Raw genomic sequence first — 14,409 nt, 5'->3', positions numbered from 1 at the left:
AATCATTTCATAATTAATACTTTTTCTAAGAAATTCTTAATTGAGTCAAAGAAAAAAAGGTATTCTGTTTTTTCTTCTAAAAGTATTAGAGTTTTGCCTTTCACACAGGTTCTTAATTCATTTAGATTTTATTTTGGTGTATGATACGAGATAAAGAACCATTTTTTTCTCTTTCATTTGCTTAACCAAATGTTTAAGAATTATTTATTTTAAAAAGTCATCCTTTCTCCCATGATTAGCAGTATCACTGTTATATATTAAGTTTCTATTGACAGTTTAATTACTGTAGCTTAATAATGAGCTTTTATATCTGGTAGGAACCACCAACCTGGGACCACTGTAAATCAATTTCTTGGTTTGGGGTTTTATAAATTTTACTCCAGACCTATATGAGGACAGGCCTGTGACTGCAGATCCTCACCAAAGACTATCATCGTGACATTTATTTTCTTCTTGGTGCTGTATGTGAAGACAGGCATGTTTCCTGGCAACCTCCATTTGCTGGCTGGCAGATTTTTTTCCTGCCTGTTCTCAGGGACCCTTTAAGGGTTCCTGCTTAAGAGAGGCATTTCATGTTCAGCTCCCCCAAGACAGCAGAGTCTCTCATTCACTGAGGTGATATCAGTATTTGTCTCTAGGTCTACCCAGGTTTCTAAGTTCTTGCACAGAGTTGATTTAAATTTTCTGTACCTTTGGTGGTGGGGGGGGGAGGATTTCCCTCCTTTCATTCTATCAAGATTGTGCATTGAAAGATATGTTTATTAAAATTTATTCAGGATTTAGTTATAGTGAGAGGGCTTTCTAAGAGGATTTGAACCACTGTTATTGCCAGACGTAGAAGTGTGCTTTGGGTCTTCTCAACAAATAAAAAATAACAATGTGATGGTGCCTTTAAAAATTGGGCAGGGGCCTTGTGATTCTAGGCCACATTAATGGAAATACAGCGTCCAGAATTTGAAACTAGTATTATTTCCGTTGTATTAAACAACTGCAGTGAGAGTCTCATACTTAGTTCTAGTAGGCATATTAAAGATGACAACAGTAGGGTGATGGTTAGGATATAGTGGGACTTCTATAACCAATAAGTTGCATTTTTTCAAAGGCTATTTAACATTGTGGAGAAATTTTTGCAGCCTGTATGAGAAAAGATGGATATAAAATTTGGCATGGTCCCAATATTAATATTTAAAAGAAGAATAAACAAATTGCTAAGTGTTTGACAGTTGGTGGCAGGGTGATAGAATATTTTAAAGTCTTCCATGTTTTCTATAACAGGAAAAAATTGAGGAGGATATTGATAAACTGGAAGTATCCCCTTTGCTAAGTCGGAAACCTAGAAAGCTTGTTGTTATGCTTATCAGCTAGAAAACAGGTGATTAATTTGAAATACATGAAGCGATGTCAGGAAATATAATAGTGACTAACATCTGGGTGCTCAGTTTTGTACAAGGTGCTGTGCTGCACATGGGACTCAGTGAGGTGAACTTAGCCAGAGCCCAGCTGCTGGTAGGCTCCATAGCTTGAGTCGGATCCCAGGTCCTCTGGAGCCATTACGATCTTGTATCACCATTCTGTCTCCTAAACTAGAAACCTTTTCATACCACTTTCATTCGTTTTGGTTTACTATCAGGATATAGTAGTGGCTAGGGAAGAGCGTGCCTGTCTTAGGAAGCTAGGAGGTAGAATTATTGTACTTTTCAATGAGTTTTATATTAAAGAGACTGGCTACAACTGTTTGACAAAAAAAGATATATTTTCATTCATGACTATTTACATTTTTCATATTTATTTGAAGAATATCATACAACTGATACCTTCTGAAATGTTTCATGCTTTTCTTTTAAACTCTTCTATTTACACTTATCTGACATGGAATTAAAACTAAAATGGTCAAATGCCATAATAGAAAGCAACCAGCCAACACAGCTAGGTCTTCTCTTAAATTAGCTGATCAACATTAGCAACTGTTACCTTAATAATAAATTATCATTCATTTAAAAATCAGTAGTAATTTTAAACAATCCATAAATAAGTATGCTCTGTGCAATTTACATGTTTAATATCCTGTGGATACTAAAAGCTTGTATGTTGTCAGATTTGTACGTTATTACTTTATCAAATGATAAGCTTTCCCAGAGAAGAAACGGGAGACGCTTGAAATAATATCCTAAGGTTCTTTGGCGAGTCATCAAAGCTCTGCCTGCTTTACAGGAGGAGGTTCCAGTTTACGTGAGAGCGCAGTTAAAATCTGGTTGAATTTCTCATATCTCTCTGTCTGATTGACTTGTGCACCTTTGCTGCCCCATAGCAATCGCATTTGAAATTCAGTCTTGAAGATTTCACTCATTTCTTCATCTGGTTGAAAACCTAATCAAAACAAAACCACCAAAAAAGTTAACTTCAGTTCTGCCTAAAAACATAGTGTTAAAAATGTGCTTGTTTAAAGTCAGATCAAAATGAACTTCATCTTCTCTCAGAACTTTGAAAACTGCCTCCAAAGAAAAATGCAGGATCTCCTCTATATAAGGGAGGGCAGAGCCCCACCCTCAAGGACCTGAGCACCTTCAGTGAACAGGTACACTCACTAAAACATGACAGGGTGAAATTCCTGTGTACAAGCCATTCTGGGCGGTAGTGCTGCAGGAAGGAAGGAGTGTTCATGTTACCTTGTTTTTTTCATTTGTTTTTAACAACTTTACATGCCATATGATTCACCTACTTTAGCTGTGTAGTTTATAATAGAAAATTTGTACAGTTGCCCAACCAGTTTTTGAACACTTCCATCACCCTAGTACCTCTTTGCAGTCAATCCTGGCTCCTACCCCAGACCCCAGCCAACTACTGATCTGCTTTCTGTTGCTACTATTTTGCCTTTTCTAGAAATCTGACATAAACGGAATCATCCAATATGGACTTTAAATGTCTGACTTCTTTTCACTTAGCATGTTTTTGAGATGGTTCCGTATATTGCATGTTATCAATGATTCATTTTTATTGCTGAGTAGTCAGTTAATGGACATACCACCTTTTGTTTATTCACTCACCAATGGATGGACATTTGGATTGTTTCCAGTTTCTGGCTACTATGAATAATGTTGTGAACATTTATGTGGACATGTTTTTATTTCTCTAGGAGTAGAACCATTGGATCATATGGTAAGTATATGTTTGCTTTTAAAGAAACCATCAAACTCTACTCCAAAATGGCTGTATCATTTTATATTCACACCAGCAATATACAAAGATTCCAATTTCACCACATGCTGCCAACCTTTAGTTTTGTCATTCTTGTTAAATGTAGCCATTTCTAGATAGTATGTGGTAGTATCTCATGGTGGTTTAAGTTTACAATTTCCTAATGATTGATGCTTTGAACATCTTTTCATGTAGTTGTCATTTGTATATCTTCTATGATGTGTCTGTTTAGATTTCTCTATTTAGTCTCTTGAGTTGTAAGAGAGTTCCTTATATATTCTAGATATAAATCCTTAGACATATGTTTAGCAAATATTTTCGCCTACTCTGTCTTGCCTTTTCACTGTCTTACTGGTATATTTTTGAAGAGCAAAAGTTTAAAATTTTATCAGTGTTCTCTGTTATGGTTCATGCTTTTTGTGTCCTAATCTTAACTCAAGGGCACAAAGAAGTTTTCTTGTATTTTCTTATAGGAGCTTTATACTTTAGCTCTTAACATTTTGGGTCTGTGATCCATTTTTGGATTACTAATTGTGTGTAGTATGTATGAGAAGGATCAAGATTCATTTTTTTTGTATAAGGATATCCAACAGTTCCAGAACCATTTGTTCAAAGACTATACTTTATTCAGTAAATTACCTTGGCACCTTTTTCAAAAATCAGTTGACAGCCATATGTCACAGCCTATTTCTTGACTCTCATCTGGTCTACTTAAGTCCAAAGATGCTTATCAGAGAAGGGGGAAGCCTCTAGGCCTGCAGTCCCCAACTGGGCCACACAGCAGGAGGTGAGTGGCAGGAGAGGGAAGCTTCATCTGTATTTACAGCCGCTCCCCATCACTGGCATCACCGCCTGAGCTCTGCCTCCTGTCAGATCAGCCGCAGCATTAGATTCTCATAGGAGTGTGAACCCTACTGTAAAATGCACATGTGAGGGATCTAGGTTGCACGCTCCTTATGAGAATCTAATGCCTGATGATCTGAGGTGGAGCTGAGGCGGTGATGTTAGTGCTGAAGACCGGCTGCAAATATAGGTTATCATTAGAGAGGTTTGACTGCACAGCAACCATCATAAATCAATTGCTTGCAGACTCATATCAACACCCTTATCCGTGAGTGGCAAGTAACAATTAAGGTGCATCTGGTGGCAGGCTTTAAGTCAGAATCTGACACTTATTTCAGTCTGTATGTGGCCCGCCTGTTATTTACCACTTCTGTCCATGCCTCTTTCCCACACTGCGCGTTTGTCTCAGTCACAGTGTTGGTAAGCCCACAAGCTAACCCTAGTAAAAATGAGTAAAAAACAAACATTGCTGGAGAGCCTCTTTGAAAAGGGGGAAGGATCCACTGATGAGACAGCAGAAGACTCTAAGACTGCCAACAAAATTAAAGCTGCATTTAAAAGAAAATACCAACAGTCCTACTTAAATTTACAGGTTCATTGCAACAGATGATTCACGTTCTCCAAGCCCACTTTGCATAATATGTGGCAACCAGCTATCAACAAAGCCCTGAAATCTTCAAAACTGCCTCACCACTTGGAGACCAAGCACCCTGCATTGAAAGACAAGCCTTTGGAGTTTTTCAAAAGAAAAAAACATGAACATGAAGAACAGAAGCAATTACTGAAGGCCACCACTTCATCAAATGTGTCTGCACTGAGAGCATCACTCGTAGTGGCTCACGGCATTGCCAACGCTAAGAAGCCCTTTGCTATTGGTGAAGAGTTGATCCTGCCTGCTGCTAAGGACATTTGCTGTGAACTTTTAGGAGAGGCTGCAGTTCAAAAGGAGACACATGTGAGCCACAGTTGTTAGGATTAATGAGTCACTGTGGTGCACAATCCAGGTTGATGCGTCTACCTTTGTTGACAACAAGGCAACAATGCTTGTTTTTGTGCGATGTATTTTTCACGAGGATATGTGATGTGCGCTTTTGTTGCCAACTGACACCACAGTTGCAGAACTACTCAAGTCCTTGAATGATTACATATCAGGAAAACTGAATTGGTCATTTTGTATCAGTATATGCACAGACGAGTGGCTGCCATGACTGGACAGCTTTCTGGTTTCACTACTAGGGTCAAGGAGGTCGATTCTGAACGTCAGTCTATGCACCGTGACATCCATAGAGAAATGCTGGCTAGCCAAAGAATGTCACCTGAACTAAACATTTTACAGGATGTGACGAAAATTATCAGCCACATTAAAATACATGCCCTTAACTCACATCTCTTCGCGTAGCTCTGTGAGGAGATGGACATGGGACACACGTCTTCTTCTATACGCAGAAGTGAGATGCTTTCTAAAGCTAGATCACTAGTTTTTGATTTATGAGAGCCACTCCAGAGATTTCTTTTAGAAAACCAGTCACCACTGGCAGCACATTTCAGTGACACAAAATATGTTGCAAAACTTGCTTAGTTGCGTGATGTATTCAACCAGCTCAACAAACTCAATTTGTCACTTCAAGGGAGAACAACTGTGTTCCTGTCAGCAAAGTGGCTGCATTCAAAGCCAAACTGGACTTATGGGGGTGATGAATGAACACTGGGATTTTTGATATGTTTCAAACATTAGCAGAGATTTTGAAAGAGACTGAGCCAGGGCCTTCTTTCTCCCAGCTGGTGCATGATCACCTATCTCAGCTTTCAAAAGAGTTGGAGCATTACTGCCCAACCACTAAAGACCCCCAACCTGGGAATGCATGGATCTGTGACCCATTTGAACTGACTTTGTTGGTGCTAGAAGAGGATCAACTGCTTGAGATCGCAAATGATGGTGGCCTTAAAAGTATGCTTGAGACAATTTTAAATCTCTATACATTCTGGATTAAAGTCAAGGTGGAAGATCCTGAGATTGCTACAAAGATACTGAAAAGCCTGCTTCCATTTCTAACATCCTATTTTTGTGAAGCAGGGTTTTCTCCAGTGACAGCAACCAAAATGATATTATGGAGTAGACTGGACATAAGCAACACACTCCCATCACTCCCAGATGGGACCATCTAGTTGCAGGAAAATAACCTCAGGGTTCCCACTGATTCTGCATTACATTATGTATTATAATGTAATAATAGAAATAAAGTACACAATAAATGTAATACACTTGAATCATCCTGAAACCTCCAGCCCCCATCCGTGGAAAAAGTGCCTTCCATAAAACCAGTCCCTGGTGCCAAAAAGGTGGGCTCTGCTGCTGTAGGCAAAGAGTCATGTGGTTTTCATCCTTTATTATTGCTGGAGTGATTGGCTTTGTCATTTAATATATTCCTACCATCTAGATCACAGGATCCTGGTTGTGGAAAGGACAATAGAAGTCTTTTCTTCCTAATGATGTCAGAATATCCTTGATGATGGATAAACCAAAGGCCAATTAATGACTTTCATTCACTCAGGTAACCTGCTTTGAGCCTGTGCCCTGGGCTGGGCACTGGTGAAAACGCTGGTGTAGTCACTGTCACTTTTAGCAGTGGGAACTTGCTATGTACACTTGTGGCAGGATCAACTGAAAAATTCCATCGGCTACCTTTAAAGTGATTTGCTGTAGAACAGCTTAAGGCACACTTTCCTCAAAACCCATCCTGATATATTGGCTTATGCAACATCCAGCGTAATATAGTCATTGGCTTTGCATAAGTACATACTCTAATATCTGTTGAACTGTGTGTTTTTATTGTTTGCGTCCCACATTGCCATCGCTGGGGACCTTTTTTGAAGGAAAAAGGAAATAGGTATGTGGTGCATAGACCTACAGCAGACACAGTGCCAACCATTCGGTCCCACAGTCTGGTTCTGAAGCGGCAAATTTCTTCTAGAATGAAATGAATAGGCCTCTCCCGCCCCACATAGTTGTTAACCTTGTGGATCAAACTGTGGGCCCTTGAAGAATTTTTTAAATTATCTAGTGAGTAAGAGAAAACAGTCATCCCTAATGACTGCATTGGCAAAGCCCTGTCTGGCACTTGCTTCCTAAATGGTCCTTCTGCCAGCAAGCCTCCCAGCCTTCCAGCACACGGACACCAGGTAGTTTACTTCAAAACATAAATCTGACCCTGTGATGCCCTTCCCTGGTTAAACTCTTCACTGGCTCTTCCTCAGCCACGGGCCGACATGGGAGCCCTGCAGCTGTGCCCACTTCCCTCTGCAGCCTAGGTGGCCGTTCCTTAGGTCATAATTTGCACTAATCCAAACCCAAGTCCTTGTATTTCCCACTTTTCTTAAGCTCTTTCAGTGGCTTTGCTTGTGTCGTACCTTCTGAGTGTAATTTCCATCCCTTTCCATCTCTGTTTTCTGGGTAACTACTATTGTTCCTTAACAATCAGTGGAGGTGTTTTCTGGGAAATTGTCCCTCGTAGCTTCCTCTTTCCCTGCATCTCTGACCAATTCAGTTCCTTAAGTGCTTCCATGGTACGTGCTGCACTAACACCGTGTGCTGAAACACCTGAAACAGCCTCTAAGCGCCGTGAGGACATCCAGTTCGCATGGTTCTGTGCTCACCACGTCTGTGATAAATGTTCATGAAACTAACTGAAGCAGCTGCTCTCTGTTACCACAGTCCTGACACAAAAGGTCAGTTTACGCAACACTCTGCCCAACACTCCGCAGAATGTGTCTGAGACTAAAAGCAGGGCGCTTACTTCCCAGTGTGACTGGGAAGGAACAGGACCGCAGGTAAATGAAGTCTAGATAAAACTCCACCTCCTCATCTCAGCCCACCACCTTTCCTAATCTTGCCAATTAGAGGTACTAATTTTATTCCATACCACTGACACAACAGAACACTTAAGAAAGGAGAAACAGGACACTTGAGTCATTTTTGCATTTAGAGGGAGTAAGGATCAGTCATACAAAATGGAATTCCTAAGCATTATTCTTTCCTCCTTGGTCTTTTTTTAATTAAGGACATCCATGGTCTTTCATGCCTTCATTTCAGTTACTACACAGAGTAGACAGCTTCCCAAACCCAGTCCTCACCTGCCAGGATCCTCTCGGCATTCACCCGGTAGCTGTCCGCAGCCTCCGCCATGAATCGGGCTGTTGCCAGATGGTTCAGCATGATTTCACAGCTTTGGTCATTTTTTTCCCACATGTCAGTTCCTTCAAAAGTGACATCCTGGCGCTCCATTAAGGTCACAAGGGGCATCAGCAGTGGGACTGACACATTGCTTGGGGGAACACATGCGGACTCTGAAGAACAAGGAGTAAAATTTTCCATAACCTATTTTTTTCAAAGTTAAGCACACGGTGGTGACTTGTAGCCTGCATCTTGTTGTAGCTACTGTAGACCTTCTACAAGCGATGCTGTCATCTGATAAAAGTCCTGAGAACATCAGCACTTCTGCAGATAACTCAGGGCCTCATAATCTGCCCTGTTAAATGCTTGACAAAAGGGCCAGATAGGACCTAGTCACTTACCGCCCCCCACGGGCACCCCGGGCTCGCCCTGCCTGCCATGCTCACCTCTGCCTTCGTGCAGGAGTTTGCTGAAGGGCTTGAGCTGTTTCTCGTAGAGGATGGCGGTCTGGGTGTACTGGTGCCGCAGGGCAGTCCACGTTTTTTCTAACCTTGTGATCTGGAAGAAAGAAAAGTATTATCTTTTTGGAAAAGACTTTTTAAATTACCTTTTTGCAGCCACGCACGGTGGCTCATGCCTATAATCCTAGCACTTTGAGATTGCTTGAGGCCAGGAGTTCAAGACCAGCCTGAGCAAGAGTGAGACCCCATCTCCACTAAAAATAGAAAAACCACCCAGGCATGGTGGTGTGCACCTATAGTCCCACTACTAGGGAGGCTGAGGCAGGAGAATTGCTCGAGCCCAGAAGTTTGAGGTTGCTGTGAGCTATGATGACACCACTGTGCTCTAGGCAGGGTCTCCAAAAAGAAAAAAAAATTACCATTTCGCTTAAATTTTGGAACAGGTAATAGATGCACATGGCAAAAGAGAATACCAAGAAAAGGTAATCTCCCAGCGTACCCCTTTCTGTACTGCTCTCATGGCTCCTCCCAGTGACAACCCTTTGTGTGTGTGTGTATGTGTGTATGTGTGTGTGTGTATGCACACACCCCTTTTAAAAATAAATACATGCATATATACAACATATATTTTTCAGTTCCTTGCTTGGAAATCATTCCATATAGAACAGCCTTATTTTGTTAAACCTCTGCATAATATTCTACCATACAGAGACACTATAATTTAACTGGTCTGTAGATAAGAGTTTTAAATATATTTTGCTATTACTAAATTACCTCATAAGGATTTTGTAAATGTATATAAGTGTGAAAATATCTGGAGGATAAATTTCCAGAAGTGGAACTTCTGGGCCAAAGAGTACACATATTTTAATTTTGACAGGTGTTGGCAACTCTGCAGCACAGAGGTGGCACCAGCGTGAGGATGTAGGAACGTGATGTAAAGCATTTTAACGTTGTTTGTACAAAATGCCTGAGACACACAGAGGATTGCCCAGACCATATGATGCCATTACTCATTTCTATTCATTTCTTTTGGAATAAGTTAGGCAACACCAGCATATGCCGCTGACTGACTGTCCTAGGATAAATGGTCCCCCACTCACACCACAGCACCAGAAGCCTATGTGTCAAATTTTCTACATGAAACAAGGAAGCGCACTAGTATTTAGGGAATGAGAGCCAACTTTGTGTCAAGCATTTGAAGGATTTCATTTAATCTTCACAAAGCCCCAAAAGGCAAGTATTTTGGCCTCATTTTACAGATCAGAAAACAGAAGAGATTATGTAACCTGCCTGAGGTTTCCCATCCCAGCTGGTAAGTGACAGAGCTGAGATTCATTTCCTTGGCCTCTAAGAGCTCCCATGGATTCCAAGAGGAAGGCAAGAAGGGTCAGCTCCAGCGGGTTTGCTGGGAAGAAAAGGCTGTGGCTGGTCGTCCTCTGGCCACCCGCATGCTGCCCTCTCTTCTCAGAAAACCCTTCTTCCCTCCCCCTCCCTGGAGCATCCGCCCTTCTGGAGGAAGCCCTGCGTCTGGGTTAGGTTCACCTCCTGGGTGCTTCTCTCTGGAGACTAGAAGCTGAGAAGAACAGGTGGCATACGTGGCTGTGGGATCAGCACAGGTTTGGATGGCGACACAGTGACGTGTGACTGTCCTCTGGGGTTTTCCCCAGGTATGCCACTCCCCGCCCCTCGCCCCCTGCTCACCTCGAGGCCCTGAATACCCCAGAGGACTGTGTCACCTCACTGCTGAGACTCCAGAAGGGAACAGTCTGGCCCTGCTGGTGGGCCAGACCAGGCACGTGGAGGGGGTGGTCTGGGATAAGTCCCTAAACGCTGAGTTCGACGTCACAGCAACCACGTGATCCCACAGAACGTCCCCTTTATCATTCTCAGAGGGAGCTCTGGGCTGGGGGCTTTACACACAGCCTGGCCTGTTGGCTCAGCTGTCCAAATTCTAGGCAGTATTAGATGAGAGGAAATAAACATGATGCAGTTAAAAACACCCAAATGAAAAAATAGCAGGATGCTTTGCTCTGTGAGGCCTGCTGGATTGAAAATCCAGGTTTTCAGGTTTGACACCCTGAAAAACCCCTGTCAAAGCAGATAAATTCAAATGCCCAGTTTCAGAAACTCTAATGAGGGGGTTATATGGCAGGTGGGTCAGGAATTTGTTAACAGGAGTCTGTTTTAGGTGACCTGTGATAAACTAATCTAAGGATTCTCTGAGATAAGCTCCCCAAATGTCTCATTTTCCCAGTCATTATCCCAAACTGCCCACATTCCTGGTGGCCCAGGTGGAAGCAGTCTCCTATACACATATTTTAGCCAGATGTCTCACCTCGATTGGTTCTCCAGGAACACTGATTGTTCGTGAGGACGACACTTATTATTGTACATCAAAGAGAAAACACGGACTGTCAGCAATTATCCACTCTTTTTAAAAGCAGAGCCAAAATACTTAGGACCCTGCTCTTGGTTGCCCCTTCATCGAAGCAGCTTTCACTAAGATTCAGTTTACTTTCGAGACTGACTAAAATGGCCTGTGACTTGCTAAGCATGGTATGTGGATCCCTTTGCAGAACATCAAGTACACGCAGGTCCGAGGGGCTGTACAAAGCAAGTGGAAATTTACCTGTGGCATCTCCAGGGCTTTCATGACTGCTGAGAAAGAATAGAGGTCCCCCATGGAATCTTTCAGTTCCACTGCCACCTGGACGATCCTGTTGAGTGTGGCCGCTCGGTCCTCCAAAGTGCCCGTGCAGCCCAGGACGTCCACTGCAATGCCGATGGCCATCGTGTTGTGTCTGAGAGGGAGGAGATCAGTGGTCAGGCCCAGGGCCAACGGGACTAGAAGAAAATGAAACCAAATTGGCCAGAACAGGACTGGTTTTGCATGATTTGTTGCTTGCTCTGAAATGTGCTGGCCGCAGACACTCCGGATGGCCAATCTCAACAGAGAGACTACCCCTAGCAGCTGACTGCGGCAGGGGCCAGGCTAGGCCGCAGAGGGTGCACTATGCAGTCAAAAAACAAGATGTCCCAGGACAGGGCCAAGTTCAACCATGCACAGAGAGGTGTGAAGAGAGCCCTGGGATTGAGATGCTCAGAGGTTCATGTAGCTCCTTGTACTCCCCACCATGAGAGGGCCAAGGAGACAGCAGATGACCCCAACACACACCCTGGGAATCCCTTCCTCAGGGAAGCCTGGGACCACCTCCAGTGAGCCCCCTGGACTTGGGAATGGAAGGGGCAGAAAAGTGGGAGGATATGTTTGATCCAAGAAGATGACACAGGCATCAGAACAAAGGAAGGAAAGAGGAGCTAAGAATGGTGTTTTGCAGCCCCAGTCAAGAGGCCAGGGAGGAACAGAGATGTGGACAAGACTGAACAGCTGATAATGGGCAAGAATTAGCCCATAAAGGTCAGACTCTAAATAAAATCTTATTTCCCCCAACAATCGTCCCTTTTGTCATCCTGAGCTACATGGGTCAACCCCAGACCCAGAACAGGAAGCAGGGTGATCTTATCCCCCCACGACAATGGGACTAACATGAATGGGGTCAATATGGCAGGAAGCACAGACTGTGACCTCCTTTCCTTCCCTCCGTAAATCAGGGCCCAGGAGTTGACTGCAATGGACCAGAAATGCCTCTGTTACATTGCATCCAGCTCTGGTACAAGTGCTGGAGGCGAAGCCCCCAGTTCATGGCTAGGGTTGATAAAATACAACAAGCTTTGGAAGTCCAGGGCCATGTTGTCCTGGACGTTCAGAGCTCAGGATGCGACTCCGTGGCCGCGGTCTCCCTGTGCCCAGGTGTGTTGGTCTTTCCCTTGCTCTCCTTGAGCAAAGGGCAGCAGTGATTCAGCTAGTGCCCAGCGTGACTCATTGCTCTAATGTTTGTTAAATAAGTAACGAGCTCTGCGTCTGAGAGTGATTGTACATATACGTATGCATGGTGTTCACTTGCAGTGTTATTTAAGGCTCCACTCCTTAGTTTCTTCATCTGTCAAAGGAGAGCAAGTGTGAGAAACAGACTGTGTATGGGCGTAAAAATAACTCAAGTGTCTGGCGCAGGCAGGCACCCACTACATAGTAGTTGTTGCCACAGTCTCTGCGTACATCTCTTCCTCTGTGCCTTGGTCCATTTGAGGCATTTGTTTATATCTATTTCCCATTTCTCCATTTGTCTCCTTTCTCTGATTTCTTGTTTTTCTCAATTAATGTATCTAAACATAGACCTAAAGTATATTCTTATTATTTGCATCTTTAAAGAGTTTTGTTGATCTGCAAAGTGTTAACATTGAGTAGAACATTTTAGATGTTTCTTTTATTTATTTTTTTTAGACAGAGTGTCGCTTTGTTGCCCAGGCTAGAGTGAGTGCCGTGGCATCAGCCTAACTCACAGCAACCTCAAACTCCTGGGCTTAAGCGATCCTACTGCCTCAGCCTCCTGTGTAGCTGGGACTACAGGCATGCGCCACCATGCCCAGCTAATTTTTTCTATATATATTTTTAGTTGGCCAGATAATTTTTCTATTTTTAGTAGAGACAGGGTCTCGCTCTTGCTCAGGCTGGTCTTGAACTCCTGACCTCGAGCGATCCACCTGCCTTGGCCTCCCAGAGTGCTAGGATTACAGGCGTGAGCCACCGCGCCCGGCCTAGATGTTTCTTTTAACTAGTAAACTAACTTCCCACACTGTATTCAATTGATTGTTTATTCAGTGTTTTCTTCCCCTGTGTTTTAGTTTTACTGGCCCTTAATAGCCAGTAATAAAAGGCAGGTTCTCTACCCCTTTAAGACCTAGTGTTGTATCAGTGGTTATCTAATGGTTACATCCACTCACGCAGCCAACATTTGCCTGAAACCTCCGGGGGACACCACTGCGGGAAGAACTCGGGATGGCAAGTGTGTAGCAAGAGCTCCAGGGGTTGGCAACCAGAGACGCTCAAATGTTACATGAAGGACATTTCCAGCTTGGTAGGCCTGGAATGGGTGAAGTGGTAAATTAAAAACTAAGGGTAATTTTGTATTTGATTCCTAAATGCAAAAAGGTGATATCATTTGACACTTCAGGACCCCTATAACCTTGGCCTTAATTTAGTAAATACATTGTAATTAATAAAAGTACTCCCCAGGCTCTAGTAGGCAGATCGCACAAGGCAGCCTTGGACAAGAAGCAAGCTAAGGAGCAAGATCCTAGCCGAGTGGCAATCAAGAGGAGAAAGAAATGGATGTTGACAGGAGTGAAAATAGCCAAGAGAGACGCCCCAAACCTGCTGCCCCACCTAGGCCCAGGACGCACGTCCCAGCACACCTAGTGATGCTCATGAAATAAGGCTCAGATTCATTAGGCCTGGAACCCGGGGAGTTTTCAGGCTTAGACGTCTCACATGAGAAATGGAAGTGTGGCAGCACAGCTCACCTCTGTGCACAGGGGAAGCGAGTGGAACTGCAAGGCCAGGCCCTGGGGGAGAAGGGGACACCCAGAGAGCGAGGCTTGAACCTACAAAAGTCTCTCCAGGAAAAGCAGAGAAATTCAGAAGTGGGATCTATAATCTCCCAAAGGCCTCCAACAATGGCTGTGCCTGAACAAAGCCAGCACAGGCCACTTGTCCACCTCCTGCCCCACACGCTTCAACCCAGCACCCTGGGTGTGCTCTATGGGATGCAGCTCGAGGCCGGTAACCTCGAGAGCAGCTGCCTCTGTCCCTCCAAGATCATTTGAAATGCTTTCCAG

General features: G+C 43.5%; 1 protein-coding gene across 4 annotated transcripts in view; it reads right to left on the bottom strand.

The window, feature by feature from the left end:
- Positions 1–1,739: 1,739 nt before the first annotated feature.
- The window catches only part of BCAR3 (BCAR3 adaptor protein, NSP family member), a 109,320-nt gene continuing 96,650 nt past the window's right edge, over positions 1,740–14,409 (bottom strand). For all 4 annotated transcript variants that reach the window (XM_045547506.1, XM_045547507.1, XM_045547508.1 and 1 more), the window contains 4 exons: positions 11,303–11,474; positions 8,656–8,767; positions 8,170–8,382; positions 1,740–2,367 (listed from right to left, as the gene is read on the bottom strand). In XM_045547506.1, the coding sequence (XP_045403462.1) occupies positions 2,189–2,367; positions 8,170–8,382; positions 8,656–8,767; positions 11,303–11,474 (676 nt within the window). In that variant the 3' untranslated portion in view covers positions 1,740–2,188. The remainder of the gene's footprint in view (positions 2,368–8,169; positions 8,383–8,655; positions 8,768–11,302; positions 11,475–14,409) is intronic.

Source organism: Lemur catta, chromosome 3 (assembly GCF_020740605.2).
Source record: "Lemur catta isolate mLemCat1 chromosome 3, mLemCat1.pri, whole genome shotgun sequence".
NCBI lineage: Eukaryota > Metazoa > Chordata > Mammalia > Primates > Lemuridae > Lemur > Lemur catta.
Note: the sequence above shows the minus strand (reverse complement) of the source record. Positions and strands in the feature narration are given on the sequence as shown.